The sequence below is a fragment of the Myotis yumanensis genome, unplaced genomic scaffold (assembly GCF_028538775.1).
Source record: "Myotis yumanensis isolate MYYU_CA2020_CCGP unplaced genomic scaffold, mMyoYum1.0.hap1 SCAF_4, whole genome shotgun sequence".
NCBI lineage: Eukaryota > Metazoa > Chordata > Mammalia > Chiroptera > Vespertilionidae > Myotis > Myotis yumanensis.
Genome location: NW_027223755.1, coordinates 112,589,449 through 112,605,054, shown reverse-complemented (window position 1 = coordinate 112,605,054; position 15,606 = coordinate 112,589,449). Strand labels below are relative to the sequence as shown.

The window sequence follows — 15,606 nt, the reverse complement described above, 5'->3', positions numbered from 1 at the left end:
GAAGTAAAGTGCAGAGGTACAGAGGCGCACATGGGAAGGGCTGGCAACTGAGGACAGTTGTCTTTTTCAATCGGGAGGGAGACACACACTCCCGACTGCTTTGAACTCCAGTTAGGGAGAGTCTCTGCGGACCCAGACTCATACGGGGAGAAACAGACTGTCTGGCATTGGGCGGAACTCGAGGGCGGCTTTCTCTCAGAGGTGCTTGCGGCGATTACCGCGGGGACACTTAGACCCCGAGCCTTTTAGGGCAGGGCTGAGGATCAGCCATAGCTGTTTGCTCCACCCTGTTGATTCCCTGAGACCCCACTCCACCCAAGCTGTGCGCAGAGGCTTTTGCATATGAATGACTTGGCCCTTTGCAATCTAAAATTACCTAACAAACTGCAGCTGGGTCAGAGAGACCCAGAACATCCAAAAGAAGGCCCAAGGCCCCACAGTAGCTTGCATTGTTTTACAGCTGGGCCTCATCTGGGCACCTCCAAACCCCAAACAAGGAAGAGGAATCTGCAGATCTCTTTGTAGTTCCTGCTGGGTAGCCTCAGGCAGAGGCTAAATTAGCACCTCCTCAGAGATCCAAGAGCCAGTGTACCCAGTGGTCAGAGTGGGACCATCCAGATTACAACAACTCAGATCCATAAGGGACACACTTAGGGGGCAGACTCAGTGAGCACCATAGCCCCCACTGAAACAAGTTTTGCCCATAAGGGTGTCTCCAGCACAGAAGTTCTCCCACCGTAGACACAGCTGCTTCTCACAGCCAATTGGCCTGGAGGTCAATTCCTCCCAGTGATACCTACAACAATCAAGGCTTAACTACAACAAGACTGTGCACACAGCCCACAAAGGGGTGCACCAAGAGTGTCCACCTCAGGTAATTTGGGAGGCTGAGCTACTGGGCCCCATAGGACACCTAGCACACAAAGCCACTTTATCAACACAAGGAAGCAGCCAAAATGCGGAGACAAACAAACAGGTCACAAATGACAGAAATGGAGGAAAGCAAACTACTCAATATAGAGTTCAAAACCACACTTAGAAGGTTTTTCAATAATTTTCTAAAAACCACCAATAAATTTAGTGAGACCCTCGAGGATATGAAAAATGACCAACTAGAAATTAAGCATACACTGACTGAAATAAAGAATAATATACAGAGATCCAACAGAAGACTAGAGGATCGCAAGAATCAAGTCAAAGATTTGAAATACGAAGAAGCAAAAAACACCCAACCGGAAAAGCAAAAAGAAAAAAAGAATCCAAAAATATGAAGATAGTGTAAGGAGCCTCTGGGACAACTTCAAGCATACCAACATCCGAATTATAGGGGTGCCAGAAGAAGAGAGAGAGCAAGATATTGAAAACCTATTTGAAGAAATAATGACAGAAAATTTCCCCTACCTGGTGAAAGAAATAGACTTACAGGTCCAGGAAGCACAGAGAACCCCAAACAAAAGGAATCCAAAGAGGACCACACCAAGACACATCATAATTAAAATGCCAAGAGCAAAAGACAGAGAGAATCCTAAAAGCAGCAAGAGAAAAACAGTTACCTACAAAGGAGTACCCATATGATTGTCAGCTGATTTCTCAACAGAAACTATGCAGGCCAGAAGGGAGTGGCAAGAAATATTCAAAGTGATGAATAGCAAGAACCTACAACCTAGATTACTTTACCCAACAAAGCTATCATTCAGAATTGAAGGTCAGATAAAGAGCTTCACAGATAAGAAAAAGCTAAAGAGTTCATCACCACCAAACCAGTATTATATGAAATAAGAGGCCCGGTGCACAAAAATTTGTGCACTGGGTGGAGGCGGGGGGGTCCCTCAACCCAGCCTGTGCCCTCTCACAGTCTGGGACCCCTCAGGGGATGACCACCTGCTGGCTTAGGCCTGCTCCCTGGGGGATTGTGCCTAAGCTGGCAGTCAGACATCCCTCTGGCAGCCCGGCAGCCCTTGGGGGATGTCCACTTGCCAGCGGGGAGCAGGCCTAAGCTGCAGTCGGACATCCTTAGCGCTGCTGAGGAGGCAGGAGAGGCTCCCACCACCACTGCTGTACTGAAGGCCATCAGCCTGGTTTGTGGCTGAGCAGAGCTCCCCCATGTGGGAGCGCACTGACCACCAGAGGGCAGTTCCTGCACTGAGCGTCTGCCCCCTGGTGGTCAGTGTGTGTCATAGTGACCAGTCATTCCCAGTCTTTCTGCTGTTAGGGTCAGTTTGCATATTACCCTTTTACTATATAGGATAGAGGCCTGGTGCACGGGTGGGGGCCGGCTGGTTTTCCCTGAAGGGTGTCCCAGATCAGGGTGGGGGTCCCGCTTGGGTGCCTGGCCAGCCTGGGTGAAGGGCTGATGGCTGTTTGCAGCTGGTCACACCCCCATCAGGGTGGGGGTCCCCACTGGGGTGCCTGGCCAGCCTGGATGAGGGGCTGATGGCTGTTTTCAGGCTGGCCACACCCCCTTTAGGGTGGCGGTCCCCACTGGGGTGCCTGGCCAGTCTGGGTGAGGGGCTGATGGCCGTTTTCAGGCTGGCCGTGGCCGGCGACTGAAGCTCCCAGCCTTTCCTTTTTTTCTTCTTTTTTTTAATTCTGGGATATTTACCTTCTATAATTGAAACTTTGTTGCTGTCACTGGAGCTAAGAGCCGGCTCCGTGGCCACCGCCGACTGAAAGCAGGTATCTGGGTTTTGTTTAGCTTCTATAATTGAAACATTGTTGCTTCTGGAGCTCAGAGTTGGGCCGCGGCAGGCGGGGAACCTTGGCTTCCTCCATCACTGGAGAAAGCAAGCCGCCTGCTTGCTTCAGCTGCGTGGCTGCCGGCCGCCATCTTTGTTGGCGTTTAATTTGCATATAGCCCTGATTAGCCAATGGGAAGTGTAGTGAAGGTATGGTCAATTACCCTTTTTGTCTTTTATTAGATAGGATGCTGAAAGGTATTCTTTAAGAAAAGGAATAAGAAAAAGGTAAAGATAAAAATTATGAACAACAAATATATATCTATCAACAAGTGAATCTAAAAATCAAGTGAATAAAAAATCTAATGAACAGAGTAAACTGATGAATATAATAGAATCAGGGGCATAGAAAGGGAGTGGACTGACAATTCTCGGAGGGAAAGAGGTATGGGGGTGCGGGAAGAGACTGGACAAAAATCGTACACCTATGGATGAGGACAGTGGGGGCGATAAGGGCAGAGGGTGGGGTGGGAGCCGGGTCGAGGGGAGCTATGGGGGAATAAAAGAGGAACAACTCTAATAATCTGAACAATAAAGATTTATTTTTTTAAAAAAGGTGTAGGGTAGCGGAACAGATACAAAAACATGACCCAACTATATGCTGTCTACAAGAGATGCACCTCAAAACAAAAGACACACACAGGATGAAAGTGAAGGTATGGAAAAAAATTTCCCATGCCAGTGGAAAAGAAAAAAAATAGCTGGAGTAGCAATACTCACATCCAAGAAAACAGACTTTAAAAGCATCATGCTAAGCAAAATAAGCCAGTTGGAGAAAGATAAATATCATATGATCTCACTCATTTATGGAATATAATGAACAACATAAACTGATGAACAAAAATAGAGCCAGAAGGGGAAAAAGAATACTAGAATATAATAGAAGTAATCCTGTTATTAGCAGATTTTTAATATTTCCTACAACTTTTGTGATAGCATACTGTTAGTACAGTTTTGGTAATATTATGCTTAAAATCCTTTTCTTGAAATATTAATGTTTATTGAATGTAATATATGTAAGATCATTTTTCTTGAATAATTTGTGTTTATTGAATATAACATTTAAAATGGCTTTTCTTGAGATATTAAGGTTTATTGCATGTAACATTATTATATTAAAAATCATTTTCCTTGAAACTGAGAAAAAATAAAGTACTCATACAACTGAATGAAAGACAAACAATCCAATTAAAAAATGGGCAAAGGACCTACATGGACACTTCTCCAAAGAGGACATACAAAAGGCCAAGAGACCTATGAGAAAATGCTCAACGTCATTAATCATTAGAGATACAAATTAAAACGACAGTGAGGTATCAGAATGGCTACCATCAACAAATGACAAGTGCTGGCGAGGATGTCCACTGCAGGTGGGAATGCAGACTGGTGCAGCCACTGTTGGAAAACTGTATGGAGTTTCCTCAAAAAGTTAAATATGGAACTGCCATTTGACCCAGTGACCCCACTTCTAGGAATATATCCTAAGAGACCCAAAACACCAATCAGAAAGAATGTATGCACCCCTGTGTGTACCGCAGCACAATTTACAATAGCTAAGATCTGGAAACAGCCCATTAGCAGATGAGTGGATAAAAAAGCTGTGGCACATTTACACCATGGAATACTATGCAGCATTGTAAAAGAAGGATCTCTTATCCTTTGCAACAGCATGGAGGGACCTGCAGAGAATTATGCTAAGTGAAATAAGCCAGTCAGAGAAAGACAAGTATCACATGATCTCATTCATATCTGGAATCTAATGAACAAAATAAACTGAGGAATAAATTAGAACCAGAGGCATGAAAAAATGGAACAGACTGACTGATCTCAGAGGGGACGGGGATGGAGTGGGGGTGGGGATGGGATGAGAGTAACCAAACAAGTTATATGCATATATGTATAAACCATGGACACAGACAATAGGGTGGTGAAGGCCTGGAGGGGCGGGAACCAGATGGAAGGGGGAGTGGGGGCAAAAGGGGGAACATCTGTAATACTCTCAATAATAAAGATAAATTTAAAAAACACACATTAAGTCATTTCCCCAAAGTCACTCAGCAAGTCAGAACTAGACTTGCAGTTGCCAACATTTGCTACAAGCTTCATAAAATTTCAAATAGGAATAGTTCTTAAAAACCACCTAGTTCATTTTTCTCAAACTTTGATGTGCACATGAATCACTTGGGAATCTTGTTACACAGACAACAGTATGGGTACCAGAGGGAAGAGGGTAGGAAGGGGTTGTAAAGCGTAAAGGGGGTCACATAAATGGTGGTGGGAAAAGATCTGACGGGTGGTGAACACAATACAGTACGCAGATGATGTATCATAGAATGGTACATTTGAAACCTATATCATCTTATTAACCAATGCCACCCCAAGAAATTTAATTAAAAAGATGTTTTAATGTGGATTCTGGCCCAATAAGCCTGGTTGCAGCTGAGATTTCCTAATAATAATTATTATTTTTTCTGTTAATCCTCACTTGATATTTTTCCATTGATTTTTAGAGAGAGTGGAAGGGAGAGAGAGAGACAGGGAGAAATATCTATGTGAGAGAGACACATGGATTGGCTGTCTCCTGCATGAACCCTGACAAAGGCCAGGGAACCTACAACCAAAGTACATGCCCTTGAGTACATGCTCTTGACTGGAATTGAACCTGGGACCCTTCAGGCTGCAGGTTGATGCTCTATCTATCTGCTGAGTCAAACTGGCTAGTGCAATAGGTTCTTTTTGTAAAAAAATATATATTTATTGATTTTTTACAGAGAGGAAGGGAGAGAGAGATAGTTAGAAACATCTATGAGAAACATAGATCAGCTGCCTCCTGCACACCCCCCACTGGGGATGTGCCTGCAACCAAGGTACATGCCCTTGACCGGAATCAAACCTGGGACCCTTCAGTCCGCAGGCTGATGCTCTATCCACTGAGCCAAGCCGGCTAAGGCAGGCAATAGGTTCTTTTAAAGATATATGAATTATGTATTGGCTGAAATTAATTATCTAAGGGTGATGTATTTAAGTACTGTGCTTCTTAGTGCAGAATCTCAGAGGGAAGGGCGGTCGAGGAGGGAAGTAATTAACCAAGGACCTTGGGTGCACACGTGCATGGCCCATGGACACAGACAATGAGATGTGGGGGAGGGGCGGCTTGGAGGGGGTCAGTGGGGAAAATAGGGGACATATGTAATAAAAAAATAAATAAAGGTAAATACTGTGCTTCTTCATGATGTGCTGACTCACTGTTCGTGCCTCACACCTTGGAAAGTGTCGGGTAGCTGCCTGTCCCCAGGTGAGACATCTCACAGGGGTAGCCTTGGAGTTACACCTGGTCAGTGTCGCCTTGTTACAAAGAGGAGATATTCCACAGCCAGGACCCCATTACAAGGCTCTGTGGTTGCAGTTGCCTGTCCCTTCGGCACTCCCTGGAGGCTTAGCCTTTCTGAAGTGGAAGGAGTCAGGGTGGAGCCTGGGTCACGGGAGGAGTCAGGCATGTGAAGTGAGTGCCTTCCTCCCTCTGGGAAGGTCTGGAACCCGAGTGCTGAAATGAAGCCTGGGGTGTGGCTATAGGCCAGTGGTTCTCAAACTTCCTAATGCCGCGCGCCTTTAATACAGTTCCTCATGTTGTGGTGACCCCCAATTTCATTGTTACAAATTGAACATAATTAAAGCATAGTGATTAATCACAAAAACAATCCTATCTAATAATAGACAAACATGGTAATTGACCATACCTTCGCTACACCTCCCATTGGCTAATCAGCGCAATATGCAAAGATGGCGGTTAATTTGCATACGTAGGCTCCAAGTGGTGGAGCGAAGCCTGACCGCCCAGGGCCAGCAGAGCAGCGAGGCCTCACAGCACTGGGGCCAGCAGAGCAGCAAAGCCTGACGTTTCCGGGGCCGGCTCCGGCCAGAATTCGGCCAGAGCGAAGGCCTGGGCCCTGGGTGCCAGAGGCAAACCGGTGCCAGCAGCCAGGGGAAAGGAAGGCCTATTGCACGAATCTCTTCGTGCAACAGGCCTCTAGTATGTAATTATAGATGTGTTTTCTGATGGTCTTAAAGGCGACCCCTGTGAAAGGGTCGTTCAACCCCCAAAGGGGTCACGACCCACAGGTTGAGAGCCACTGCTATAGGCAGATTCAATATATAAACATATAGTCTTGAAAGCCCATTAATCCTTTGAGAAAACAATAGCTAAAATGTGTTCAGCACTATTTTAAACTTGTTACACATTTTAATTAATTTAATCCTCAGCAATCCTATAAAGAAGGTAGCACCTATTATAATCCCCGTTTTACAGCTGCACAACTTGGGACTCATGGAGATGAAGTGGCTTGTCCAAGGCCAACCTATCAGAGTGCCCGGCTCTGCACTCAGCCTTGCCCTTCACCTGCAGAGAGAGCAGTTAGCACAGGCGGTGGCGGCAGTGGCAGCGGCACAGAGCAGGGTGGCTGCCTCAGTCCTGCCCTCTGGGAAGGAGCGGAACAGCCGTGCATTCTAAGAGGCACTGAATGAAGTGGCCTCGTGCACAGCTGGCTCAGGAGGCTCAGGGACCAGTCCTGCATGGCTGCCTTCTGCTTTGGTGATGTTGGGCAAGTTATTCATAGCTTTTGTGTTTGGGCTTTTTGGGTGAGGATTATAAATGAGTTAAAATATGCAAAAACACTTAGAATAGCACCTGACACTCAAGTACTCAATAAGTGCTGGGTAATATACTTTTCCATTAAACCCTCTTCAAGCTGAATGTTATGGTCTTCAGATAGATCATTATCCAGCATTTACCATCCTTTCATTTTAGGCTGAAGCTTTGAGATCCCATGAAAGGCAAAAGCAGAGTAATGAAAGGAAGACAGATAGACACCTTGCCTAGGAAATGGATGAAGCCATTCTGAGAAATGCAGAATGCACGGAGCTACCTACACACCCCGACTAACAGGGTGGGGAAGCCTTGCTTCTAAACATTGTTTCTTTTGTGCTCCTTTAGGTGCAGTTTTCATTCCAGGGACCACTCAGCTGACCCAGAACGACATCCTCTACAGACTGCAGTCTTCAAAAGCCAAGTGCATTGTCACCCATGATGCTGTCGCCCCAGCAGTAGATGCGGTGGCATCTCAGTGTGAAAACCTGCGCTCCAAGCTCATTGTGTCTCAGAACCCCCGAGATGGGTGGGGGGACCTCAAGGAGTTGATGAAGTGAGTAACCATCATTGTTGTAGAATAGCTTCCCCAAAGAAAGACAACATTGGCCAGATACTCAGGCCACGAGTGATGTGATCAGAAAAATGACAATAAAAACAATAAACAGCCCAGCCAGCATGGCTCAGTGGTTGAGCATCAACCTATGAACCAGGAGGTCACAGTTCAATTCCCAGTCAGGGCACATGCCTGGGCTCGGGCTCAATCCTCAGTAGGGGGCGTGCAGGAAGCAGCCAATTAGTGATTCTCTCTCATCATTGATGTTTCTATCTCTCCCTCTTCCTTCCTCTCTGAAATTAATAAACATATATTAAAAAACACACCATTGGCCCTAACTGGTTTGGCTCAGGGGCTAGAGCGTCAGCCTGCAGACTGAAGGGTCCCAGGTTCAAGTCTGGTCAAGGGCATGTACCTTGGTTGCAGGCACTTTCTCAGTAGGGGGTGTGCAGGAGGCAGCTGATCAATGTTTCTCTCTCGTCGATGTTTTTAACTCTCTATCCCTCTCCCTTCTTCTCTGTAAAAAATCAATAAAAAAATACATTAAAAAACACACCATAGGCAAAGGGAGCAGCTGGTGATTAGCACTGTGCCAGGGTGCAGCGCTCTGAGGCAGGCAGGAGCTTGGCCTGTTTTCATAGTTGGGATTTTTAGGAAGCAGACACTGAGACAGAGATTAATCGAATTAAGAAGTTTACTAAGGCCCTAACCGGTTTGGCTCAGTGGACAGAGCGTCAGCCTGTGGACTGAAGGGTCCCAGGTTCGATTCCAGTCAAGGGCATGTACCTTGGTTGCGAGCACATCTCCGGTGGGGGGCGTGCAGGAGGCAGCTGATTGATATTTCTCTCTCATCGATGTTTCTAATTCTCTATCCCTCTCCCTTCCTCTCTGTAAAAAATCAATAATCTATATTTTAAAAAAAAAGAAGTTTACTAAGTTCTCTTGAGATCAACACCTGTGAAGGAAGGCAAAGGATGTGGGGTCGGGCAAAAGAAGAAATTTATCTGCCGTGTACTCCCAAAAGCCTCCAGCCAACCCACTGAGGCCCCTGGAGTTTGGATAGCCTCTCAGAGCAGTTCCCAGCTAAAGTACTAGTAAGAGGCCTGGCCTTGGGCGAGGCAGCTGTCAGAGGGCTCCGAGTAAGTCCTCCATCCCTGCAGCAGGGTTTAGCAGGTTCCACAGCATCAACCGCAGAGCTGGGAGTGGCTCCAGAAGCAGAGGAGAGCAATACTGAACACTCATGAGTGTAGAACCCTCAGTATTCATGAATGCAGTTATGAAATGGAATTATTCGGATGCCCACACCCTGTAGGGGGCTTCCAGGGCTCTTGTCAGGTGTTGGTTCTCTCTCAGCTTCAGGAGGACTGCAAATTCCTTGTCTAGAATGAGCTTGCTTCACTCAAGGGTTTGGGAGCATGCTCCCACCTTCTCTCAAACAGCTAACAAGTATTGAGTTCTTACCAATGGCCAAGGACTGCTCTAATAAAAATAATGTTATAGCTACAATATAGCTGCCATGTCTGTGGCTCTGGTGTATGCCAAAACTCTAACAAGCACTTGAGATGTATTAAATCATTAATCTCACCACCTCGGGGTAGACACTGATTATACAGATGAATAAGGTCAGATGCTAGGGTCTGAGCCCACACTCCTGTCTGTGACCTTCAAGGGCTCTAGTAGTGAGAGATTGATATGGTAACTCTACCTCAGGCTTCAAAGGAAACCATATCTGTGATAGGAGTGACAGGTACAGGGCTGTAGGTACTACCTATTTTTAAGGAAGATAATTATGGAATCAGAGACCAACCACATTTGGTCTAGCTCTGCTAGGCTTTGAAAACAGCTTTCCTGCCCTGACTGGTTTGGCTCAGTGGATAGAGCGTCAGCCTGCAGACTGAAGGATCCTGGGTTCGATTCCAGTCAAGGGCACATGCCTGGGTTGTGGGCTCGATCCCCAGTAGGGGGCATGCAGGAGGCAGCCAATCCATGATTCTCTCTTTTCATTGGTGTTTCTATCTCTCTCTCCCTCTCCCTTCTTCTCTCTGAAACCAATCTACACTAATAAAAGACGACAAAGATGCTAATTGACCGTACCTTTGCTACACCCTAAGCCACGCCCACCAGCCAATCAGAGCAACTATATGCAAATTAACCCAGCCAAGATGGCGGCCGACAGCCATGGAGCTGGAGCAAGCAAGAGGCTTGGTTGCCCGGGTGATGGAGGAAGCCAAGCTTCCCACCTGCCCTGAGCCGGCTGTGGCCTCCGCTCATGTCAACAAAGTTTCAATTATAGAAGACAAATAAATCCCAGATACCTGCTTCCAGCCAGCCTCCACTGGGAGCTGGGGTGGCTGGGGGTTGTGGCCAGCCTGAAAATAGGGATCAGCCCCTCACCCAGGCTGGCCAGTCACCCCAGCGGGGATCCCCACCCTGAAGGGGCTGTGGCCAGCCTGCAAACAGCCATCAGCCCCTCACCCAGGCTGTCCAGGCACCCCAGCGGGGATCCCCACCCTAAAGGGACTGTGGCCAGCCTGCAAACAGCCATCAGCCCCTCACCCAGGCTTGCCAGGTACTCCTGTATAATAAAAGGGTAATATGCAAACTGACCCTAACAGCAGAAAGACTGGGAATGACTGGTCACTATGACACACACTGACCACCAGGGGGCATATGCTGAATGCAGGAGCTGCCCCCTGGTGGTCAATACGCTCCCACAGGGGGAGCTCTGCTCAGCCACAAGCCAGGCTGATGGCTGCCAAGTACAGCGGTGGTGGTGGGAGCCTCTCCCGCCGCCTCAGCAGCACTAAGGATGTCCAACTGCAGCTTAGGCCTGCTCCCTGCTGGCAAGTGGACATCCCCCAAGGGCTGCCGGGCTGCCAGAGGGATGTCTGACTGCCAGCTTAGGCACAATCTCCCAGGGAGCAGGCCTAAGCCAGCAGGTGGTCATCCCCTGAGGGGTCCCAGACTGGGAGAAGGCACAGGCCGAGCTGAGGGAGCCCCCCCCCCCCCCCGAGTGCACAAATTTTTGTGCACCAGACCTCTAGTAAAAATATATTTAAAAAACAAAACAGCTTTCCTACATTTCTCATGGCCTGGCTGCTCTGATTGATTCAGCCTTGGCCTGATAAACTCTATATGCTTCGTAGATGCTGGATGTGCAGAGTTTGCCTACTTTCAGCTGTCCTGATGTCTGACTTACATAACAGCCCAGTTATCCTTCAGAACTAAATGCTTTCTTTCTCTTTAACTGGGGTCCTTTCTTCCCTGGATGGGTGCTTAGATCCCCTTAAGTGTTACTATTTTCTGTATTCAGAACCATGTAGATGCTCGTGTGGGAAACAGAACAACAATCCTTCCAGAAGTCAGCAAACACCTCCTATAAAAGGAGTGGAGAATAAGTATTTTAGGCTTTGCAGGCTGTGCACCCTGCCTCTGTCACAGCTGCTCACCTCTGCTGTTGTAGAATGAGAACAGCCATAGGCTATATGTAAATGAATGGGCATGGCTGTGTTCCAATAAAACTTTATTTAAAAAAACAGGAGGTGGGCCAGATTTGGCCTGTGGGCTGTAGTTTGCCGACCCCAGCTTTATATACCACTAGAGGCCCAATGCACGAAATTCATGCAAAAGTAGGCCTTCCTTCCCCCAGTTGCCGGCACCGGCTTCCCTCTGGCACCCAGGACCTGGGTTTCCCTCACAGCCCCGGCTTCGTCTGGAAGGTCATCTGGTATAATTAGCATATTATGCTTTTATTATTATAGACTAGAGGCTTGTCGCATGAAGAGATTCGTGCAATAGGCCTTCCTTTCCCCTGGCTGCTGGCACTGGTTTGCCTCCAGCACCCAGGGCCCAGGCCTTCGCTCTGGCCAAGTTCTGGTCAGAGCCAGCCCCGGAAACGTCAGGCTTCGTTGCTCCGCCGGCCCCGGAGCCGTGAGGCCTCGCTGCTCCGCCGGCCCCAGAAATGTCAGGCCTCACTGCTCCACCAGCCCCGGGCCATCAGGCTTCGCTCCACCGCTTGGAGCCTACGTATACAAATTAACCGCAATCTTTGTTGATGGTTAACTTGCATATTGCGCTGATTAGCCAATGGGAGGTGTAGCAAAGGCATGGTCAATTACCATGTTTGTCTATTATTAGATAGGATTACCCATGACTTCTATTAACATACTCATTTCTTTTAAAAAATATATCACATTTTGCCCTACCTGGTTTGGCGCAGTGGCTAGAGTGTTGGCCTGTGGACTGAAGGGTCCTGGGTTCGATTCTGGTCAAGGGCACATACCTTGGTTGCAGGCACATCCCCCAGCCTGGGCCCTGGTCCGGGCTCATGCAGGAGGCACCCAATTGATGTGTTTCTCTCACATCGATGTTTCTCTCTGTCTTTTCCTCTCTCTTCCACTCTCTCTAAAAAGCAATGGAAAAATATCCTCTGGTGAGGATTAACAAAAAAAAGAAAATCACATTTTAAAGCATTCATGGTGAAGGGGCAGTTCTGCACAAATCCATCTGTTACAACACCCTAGAATTCTCGTTCTGCTGCAGGAATGATACAATTCTTGAGTGTTTAAAACGCACTAATTGTGTAATCATACAATTAAAGGCTATGAAACTGGCCATTATAAGTGGGCTATCGATGGCAGTTAATCTGATTCTAGAAAGTACCTGAGAAGATGGAGAGGGAGATGGCATTCACCTTGAATTCAACCCAAATCACAGGGGGCCTGACCACTGGGGAACGCGATCCAAGTGGATGGTTTCTCATCCTTTGCTGTGCCAACAGTCTGTCCTGCGGTGTTTAATGTGCAGAATCACTGCAGTTCTTCCTTCCTCCACAGGCCAGGAACAACCACACGTGTTTAACGTGCTCTTCCTTCCTAGGCGTGCCACTGACAACCACACGTGTGTGGAGACAAGACACGATGAGACCATGGCCATTTACTTTACCAGCGGCACGAGTGGATCTCCCAAAATGACTGCACACACCCACAGCAGTTACGGTTTAGGATTGTCTGTAAACGGAAGGTAGGCTCACAGAGCTGCAGCTGGAGGCTCCACAGCTGCCAGGTGATGATTTCTTTATTGGTCTTTGGATTTGTTTCCCACATGGGTCAGGCCTATGCTCTGTTCCCAGGTTCTGGCTGGATTTGACACCATTGGACGTGATGTGGAACACCTCTGACACAGGCTGGGCCAAGTCTGCATGGAGCAGCGTGTTTTCGCCATGGATCCAGGGAGCGTGTGTATTTGCACATCGTTTGCCGCAGTTTGAGCCAACTTCCATCTTGCAAGTAAGCAGAGCCCAAGAGGTCAGTGTTTAGAAATGCGTTAGCAGTGCTGCCCACAGGACTGCGCACACGTGCTCGCAGAAATCAGAGCACAACGTGATTTAAGGCACTTCACATCTAGAAAGTAAAACAACCTGAACAGATAAGTTGAGGAAAGGTGTGAGTGTATTTATGTTAGAATAATCACTGTACCTCCCATAGACACTAGGCACTTATTAAAGTTGTAGTAAGACCAAGAGTTTACTTCTTATACATTGCAGACGCTCTCCAAGTTTCCCATCACAGTCTTCTGTTCAGTGCCAACTGTATACCGAATGCTTGTGCAAAATGATGTGACCAGGTAAGAAAGGTTGGTAAAGAGGCACATAATGGGAGAGGGGAGAGAAAGAGAAAGCTCTAAAGTAAAAGCTCATTCTGCCTAAAAACATAATTCCAGACTCGTAGGTGTGGGATTTAGCAATCTCTTCTCCTCTCCATCCTCTTGCTCCTCTGTGATAATAATTACCACGTCCAGGGCAGGGTCGGCCATGTGCATAGCCCTGAGAGCCCAGGGGATGAGGACCGTCCTCTGACCTGGGACAGTGAAGAAGCACCCCTACTTGGAACCCTGTCCCAGCAAACAGGGGACAGCATGGGTGTCTTTACTCTGGTCCTGATTCCATTTGACAAGGTGAATTGGTAACTATTTTTAATTGATTTTATTTAAATTTGACTAAAAAGTTCACATGACATAAAATTCAATATATATATAAAGCTAATATGCAAAGTGTCCCTTCAGGAGTTCAACTGGGAGACTGAGAGTTCGATCGATCGCTATGACATGCGCTGACCACCAGGGGGCAGTGCGGAATGAAGGAAGGCTCCAGCCAGCACTCAGCAGCTGGGGAAGGAAGGCCCCGGCCTGCAGCCAGAAGGCCCCAATCAGCCCTGATCGCTGACCAGGCCTAGGGACCCTGCCTGTGCACAAATTCCGTGCACTGGGCCTCTAAGAGGTATATAAGAATCTATATTGAACATCTTCCTCCAAACCTTGTCCTCAGTCTCATTTCTCCTTCTTCCTGAAATCTATGCGTACACCAACAGGCACGTGCTCTTCCCCTCTTCATAAATATAAATGGAAATATAATATGCACACAGTGCTGCACCTTCCCCCTAACAGTACATCCTGAACCTGTGCTGTCTAAAGTAGTACAACTCACCACATGTAAGTATCTAAAATTTAATTTTAGTTAAATTAAAATTTCAGTTCCCTGCCCTAACTGGTTTGGCTCAGTGGATAGAGCTTCACCCTGTGGACTGAAGGGTCTCAGGTTCGATTCCCGTCAAGGGCATGTACCTGGGTTGTGGGCACATCCCCAGTGGCCGGTGTGCAGGAGGCAGTTGATCGATGTTTCTAACTCTCTATCCCTCTCCCTTCCGCTCTGTAAAAAATCAATAAAATATATTTTTGCAAAAAAAAATTTTTCAGTTCCAGACTATAAATTATATTGTAGTGCATGTTTGCTAAGAGAGTAAATCTTAAAAGTTCTTATCACAAACAAAAATAATCTTGTAACTATGTAGGATGACGGATATTAATTAATCTTATTGTGGTGATGATTTCACAATATATAGAAATATCGAATCATTATGTTGTACACTTGAAACTAATTTAATGTTATATGCCAATTATACTTAAAAATAAAATTCAGTTCCTCAGTTGTACTAGTCATGGTTCAAGTGATCAGTAGCCACACTGAGCTAGAGGATACTAAGTGGATAGCAAAGATGAGAGAAATTTCCATGGTAACAGAAAGCTGTATTGGACAGCACTATCCAGGAATGTCCTTGTTCTTTTTTACAGCTGTAAACTATTCCATTGTATAAATATTTCATAGTCAATTTCAGACAAGTAGAAAACTTTTAATCCTGATTTAACATATTAGTTAAATATGATACCATGTGTGGTATCCTCCTTAAGGATTTTTTGCAATAAATCATGTTTCCCATCCCCCAAATTAAAGGGAGAAAAGAAAAAGAAAAACTGGTGTGTGAGGAGTCACTTTATGATGTTAGAATGGTTTATTTTGATTGGAGAAGGGAGTTAGGAACTAAAACACAATTAATGTTGTGATCTCACTCATATGTGGGATATAATGATCAACATAATCTAATGAACAAGGATAGATCCGGAGACAAATCACAGGGGAGGGGGGTTTAGAGAGCAACCAAAGGACTTATATGCATGCATATTAGCATAATCAATGGACACAGACACTGGAGCAGTGGGGGCTTGCCCGGGGGTGGTCAATTGGGGAGAAAGTTTCTATGTAAAACTTTAGACAATAAATAAATAAAACACAATTAATGTTGGCTTTTCGTTATAAATAATCTGAATTTCCATTTCTT

General features: G+C 46.4%; 1 protein-coding gene across 3 annotated transcripts in view; it reads left to right on the top strand.

Moving 5' to 3' along the window:
* Window positions 1-15,606, top strand: part of ACSM3 (acyl-CoA synthetase medium chain family member 3) — a 69,054-nt gene that overhangs the window by 42,394 nt on the left and 11,054 nt on the right. For all 3 annotated transcript variants that reach the window (XM_070413725.1, XM_070413724.1, XM_070413726.1), the window contains exons 4-7: window positions 7,726-7,933; window positions 12,812-12,955; window positions 13,065-13,221; window positions 13,479-13,558. In XM_070413725.1, the coding sequence (XP_070269826.1) occupies window positions 7,726-7,933; window positions 12,812-12,955; window positions 13,065-13,221; window positions 13,479-13,558 (589 nt within the window). The remainder of the gene's footprint in view (window positions 1-7,725; window positions 7,934-12,811; window positions 12,956-13,064; window positions 13,222-13,478; window positions 13,559-15,606) is intronic.